This window comes from Myotis davidii, unplaced genomic scaffold (assembly GCF_000327345.1).
Source record: "Myotis davidii unplaced genomic scaffold, ASM32734v1 scaffold554, whole genome shotgun sequence".
Classification (NCBI taxonomy): Eukaryota; Metazoa; Chordata; class Mammalia; order Chiroptera; family Vespertilionidae; genus Myotis; species Myotis davidii.
This window is the reverse complement of record NW_006285312.1, coordinates 857,263-862,490: the sequence shown is the minus strand read 5'-3', so window position 1 is coordinate 862,490 and position 5,228 is coordinate 857,263. Positions and strand designations below refer to the sequence as shown.

The following is a 5,228-nucleotide window of genomic DNA, read 5'->3' as shown; positions in this document are numbered from 1 at the left end:
TGGGGGCGGGGCGTGAGCGCAGCCATGAGCGAGGCCAGTGCCAGTGCGCTCCCGCCCGGCAGGCCCAGGAGGCAGCCCTTCGTCCATCCAGGTAGGGCGGCGGGACGGTGCTCCTAGTGGTCGGAGGGCACGCGGCGAGGTGCCTGGAACTTGACGAGAGCCCAGCCTCCTCCCTCCCTCCCAGTCTTTGTGGGGTGGGGGTGGGAAGCGGTCTTTCTTATTCCCGTTCACCCTCCTCTCACCCATCCTCGCCCAGTTAAGAGGGCGCCTGCCCCACCAGAGGAGCACGACATTGGGAGTCCAGAGCGAGGTGGCTTTGTCTTCCCGTTGCTGGCGGAGGGATCCTGGGCTAGTCTCCAAATAGCCTTATCGGTTAAATGAAAAGATTTTGAGATCCCCACCAGTTCTAACATTCTGACAGGAGGCGCCAGCCCCCAAACATTTCAGGGTTTACAATGAGATGAACTTGGAACCGAGTTCTGCCTCAGCTGTTTATTGCTGTGTGATCTTTGCTAAGTGGTTTGCCTTCTCTGAGCCCCAGATTCTTTTTTTAAAAAAAAATTTATTTATTTATTTTATTTATTTATTTATTTTATTGCTTAAAGCAGTGATGGCGAGCCTATGACACGCATGTCAGAGGTGACAAGCGAAGAGCCCCAGATTCTTAAGCATTCAAGTGGGAATAGGATGCTGGTGGGGTTATTATAGCTGAGAGAAAAACGTGTGAAGTGCCTACCTAGCATAGTGCCTGGAACAGAGAAAGCACAATAAATGGTAACCAAGCCAGCATGATAATGTGGTGGTTTTTCCCCTTGGGAGAAAGTTGTGTCTTGCTCTGTGAACTTTTACAAAATCATGGACAACCACCACCCAGGCAAGATAGAAGAGTTGCCAGCACCCAGGCAGGCTTCCTTGTAGCATTTGCATCTTATATTTTTCCCTTAACAAAACACAAGACTGTATTCCGAGTTTTATCTGCAGTGCTTTTTCTAACTCAATTTGAGAAGAGTGGTTTTGTTGCAAGGATGTACAGTAAAACATGAGTGTAGATCTGGGCATTAGACCCTTATGACTGGATTGTTCTCAACATTTAGAAGAAGAAAAAGAAAAGACATCCAGAAGGGCCCCAAACCCTGGGAACTTTCTCAGGAATCAGAACTCAGACTGGGCTTGATGGTAATTCCTGTTTAGCTCATTATTCATCCTGCGGCATCAGCTTTAACCTTTCAATAACGGCCATTCAAGGATTATTTTAGTTGGTTGATATTTATCTTCCTCTTATTTTAGCACAATCAATCACATTTAAGATGCCATGGTTTCCTATACAGAAGGTGTGAGATTCATCTTTTTTTGGATCTTTCCTGGGTGTTTAAGGGGACTCTAAGCATCTTTTTATGAGTATAACTGGCCCTTCTAAAGTCTCTCCCAGACCTTGGACAGATGATATGTTTGGCCTAGTACCCACCAGCATGGGTGGAAGGCTCAGAAGGGACATGTTTATAACTTTGTAGCACTTTGTAAAGGGTTATCCGTTACATGGAAATCATGGGAGTACAACTGGAGGTGGGCAGGAAACAGAATGCAGCTTGTGCCGCCTCTATCAGAGGTAGGGAGTGTCTGGCCCCCAGGGCTGTATAAGGCCAGAGGAATCATTTGGTCTGGCCCTGCCAAGGCAATAAGGGTGAGTTAATTAACTGTTTGAGGAAATATAGCAGGCTAATTTTTAGGTTGATAATTTTGTATGGCCTATGAATGATGTTATAAATATCCGAATGGCCATTGGCAGAAAAAAGTGATAGATCACTGTATCTAAGTGATAGATCACACCACTCCCCTTCGTAATTAAACTTTCAGGTAGCTTCCCACTGCTCTGAGTATAAAGGCCAGGCTTTTCTGTGGTGGCCAACAAGGCCTGGAGATTTGACCCTAGCCTCCTCTCCAGGCCTTCATCACCCTTAACCCGGTCTGCTACACTGGCTGCCTTCCAATTCCTTCAGCATATCAGGGTGGTTTCTGCCTCAGGGCCTTTGCATCTGCTGTTCTCTTTGCCTCAACTACATTTCTCTTTCTTCTTTGTATGTCAGCTTCCCCTTCCTCCACCTCCTGTCAGGTCTGCTCAAATATCATTTCAGAGAGGGGGACCACTAGAGTCATCTTGTCTGAAGAAGTACCCCCAGCTCGCTTTCCCTGACCCATTACCTTGCTTTTTCCTTCAAAGCATTTATCACCATCTGAAGCCATCTAGTTTGATTGTTTACTTTTTTTGTTAGTTGTCTCTTCTTCTGGAATATGGGTGCCATGCAAAGCAGGGGTTTTGTCTTGTTCCCTGAGGGCCTAGAACAGTGTCTGGCACATAGTAGATGCTAAATTGTGGCAAATAAATGAAAGAAGGGAGGGAAGGAGGGGAGGAGAGAGGCAAGCAGGGGACCACAGCTACACTGTAGTGATGGTAAGTCTAGACTCCGATACCCAGATACAAATCCTCATTTTCCCATTTCCTGGATTTGCCTTTGGACAAGGCACTTAACTGCTTGGTGCCTTAGTTTCCTTCTGTATTAAGTGGAGATAAGAATAGAACCCACATCAGGGTGTTATAAGGATTAAGAGAGTTTGATTTATATAAAGGACTTAATGTTTGTATTCATTATCTATGCTGTGTTACAAATCACCCCAAAACTTAGTGGCTTAGAACAGTGATACTCATTATCTTACAATTTCTGATGGTCGGAACTTTGGGAACGACTTGTCTAGGTGGTTCTGGCTGTGGTCTCTCATGAGGTGTCAGTCATGGTGTCATCCGAAGGCTTGCCTGTGGCTGGAGGATCCCTCCCGAGATTACTTGCTCACACAGATGGCGAACTCACACTGGCTGTTGGCAGGAGGCCTCAGTTCCTTTCCACATGGACCTCCCAGGGGGCTGCTGAGTGTCATCATGATCTGGCGGCTGGCTTCCCCAGAGCAGATGATCTAAGAGAGAGCAAAGCAAAGCTGTAATGCCTTTATGATCTGGTGTCAGAAATCACAGTGGTATTTCTGCAATATTTTTTAAAATATATTTTAACTGATTTCAGAGTGGAAGGGGGAGGGAGAGAGATAGAAACATCAATGGTGAGAGAGAATCATTGATCGGCTGCCTCCTGCATGCCCCACACTAGGGATTGAGCCCACAGCGGGGGCATGTGCCTTGACTGGGAATCGAGCCGTGACCTCCTGTTTCATAGGTCTGTGCTCAACCACTCAGCAACACTGGCTTGGCTCTGCAATATTTTTTGGCCCCCTTCAGTGTGGAAGGAACCTATATAAAGTTATGAGTGTCAGGATATTGGGGGAGAAGATGCATCTCTGGGGCCCATCCTGGAGACTGGCTGCCATGGGAGTGTTAACTGTTGTTCATGAATATCTCTGCCTCCCCTACTAGATGATAAACTCCAGGAGGGCAAGGGCTGGGCCAGTTTGGCTCCCCATTGCATCCACATGCTTAGCACAGTATTTGGTGCATAGTGGGCCTTCAGTAAATATTAGTTGAGGGATGCCCTTTGTGGTTTGGTCCCTGTCTTCGCTCCCATATCCGCCCACACCTGCCGTCTGCATGTTGCTTCTTGAGACTGAGAAGCTCCTTCTGTTCCCTCTCCCCCGGGGGCCATTACCGTGCTTCTTTATAAGGCATACTGCTCTTCTCTTCTTTCCATCTGCTGTCACTTCCCTCTGGAAGTCTTCCCTGATTACCTCTCCTCCCACAGGCTGGACTCTGTGTCCCTTCTCTGTAATACACACAGACCCTGGCTTCGCCCTTTCAAAGTATCCATTGAACTGTATTCTCAATTCTCTTGTAGTTGTTTTGTTCTTAAGAGTAGGGGTGGGGTTAAGAGAGTGGTTCTCAACCTTCTGGCCCTTTAAATACAGTTCCTCATGTTGTGACCCAACCATAAAATTATTTTCGTTGCTACTTCATAACTGTAATGTTGCTACTGTTATGAATCGTAATGTAAATATCTGATATGCAGGATGGTCTTAGGCGACCCCTGTGAAAGGGTCGTTCGACCGCCAAAGGGGTCGCGACCCACAGGTTGAGAACCGCTGGGTTAAGACACCGACTTAGCCTCTTATAAGCCCTGTCTGTGGCCAGGTGGAATCGTGGCCAGTGATACAAAGTTCTCCGTGGGCAACCTTGCAGCTCTGGTTGCCTTGGTGACTGCCCCCTGATGCCTATATTATTTGTGCATCAATAATGCACAGGAGGAAGGGAACTGACTTGAGCCTTAAGCATGCTCCAGGCGTGGGGCCTAGTGGTGAAAGAGGCAGGCCAGGGACATTTGGATTTCCACATCATGAAAAGAATAAAGATTGTGTATAAAAGAAAGTCTTGGTGGTGAGAATTCTACTCATTAGCCTTCTATCCAGAGATCACTTTTCTGGCCCAGACATGTTATTGTTGCTGAAAAAAAAAATGCCTTGTGACCTTGAGCAAGTTATTTCCTCTTCTGAGCCCCAGTTTCCCCAGTCGGACATCCCCCAAGGGGTCCCAGATTGGAGAGGGTACAGACCGGGCTGAGTAACACCCCCCCATGCACAAATTTTGTGCACTGGGCCTCTAGTTTCATATAAATGGAATCATAGAATATGTGACCATTTATGGTGGTTTTTTTTTCACTTAAGTGTTTTTTTTTTAATCTTAGAGGGAGAAAGGGAGGGAGAAAGAAACATCAATGTGAGAGAGAAACATTGATCAGTTGTCTCTTGCATGCACCCCCACCAGGGATCGAACCCACAACCTTTTGGTGTATGGGACAACACTTCAACCCACTGAACAACACTGGCCAGGGCAATAAGGATGTTTGTGAGCTCCAGCCCTGCTGTAGCATGCATTGGTACTCTACTTGATTCCGTTTTCTGGCTGAATACTGTTCCATTGTGTGGATATAGCACCGGTTATCCATTCATCCATGGATGCACATTTGGATTGTTTCCACCTTTTGGCTGTTGGGGAAAATGCCGCTGTGAACATTTATGCACAAGTTTCTGCTTTAACACCTGTTTCCAGTTATTTGGAGCATACTCCCTGGAGTAGAATTGCTAGATGATATGGTAATTCTGTGTTTAACTTTTTAAAAATATATTTTTAAATTGATTTTTAGAGAGATAGGAAGGGAAAGGTATAGAGAGATAGAAACATCGATGAGAAAGAAACATCATCTACACTGAGTGGCCAGAATATTTTTTCCACACCA

The 5,228-nt window shown here is 46.2% G+C and overlaps 1 protein-coding gene and 1 long non-coding RNA gene across 2 annotated transcripts in view; both read left to right on the top strand.

Annotated features, from left to right (window-relative positions):
• The first annotated feature begins 11 nt into the window (after window positions 1–11).
• The window catches only part of TMC7 (transmembrane channel like 7), a 53,617-nt gene continuing 48,400 nt past the window's right edge, over window positions 12–5,228 (top strand). Inside the window, exon 1 of the mRNA XM_006756076.2 lies at window positions 12–91. Coding sequence (XP_006756139.1) covers window positions 25–91 — 67 coding nt within the window. The 5' untranslated portion in view covers window positions 12–24. The remainder of the gene's footprint in view (window positions 92–5,228) is intronic.
• Window positions 1,634–5,228, top strand: part of LOC107181877 — a 6,594-nt gene continuing 2,999 nt past the window's right edge. The window contains exons 1-2 of the long non-coding RNA XR_001512587.1: window positions 1,634–1,792; window positions 2,588–2,590. This is a non-coding gene — a long non-coding RNA (uncharacterized LOC107181877). The remainder of the gene's footprint in view (window positions 1,793–2,587; window positions 2,591–5,228) is intronic.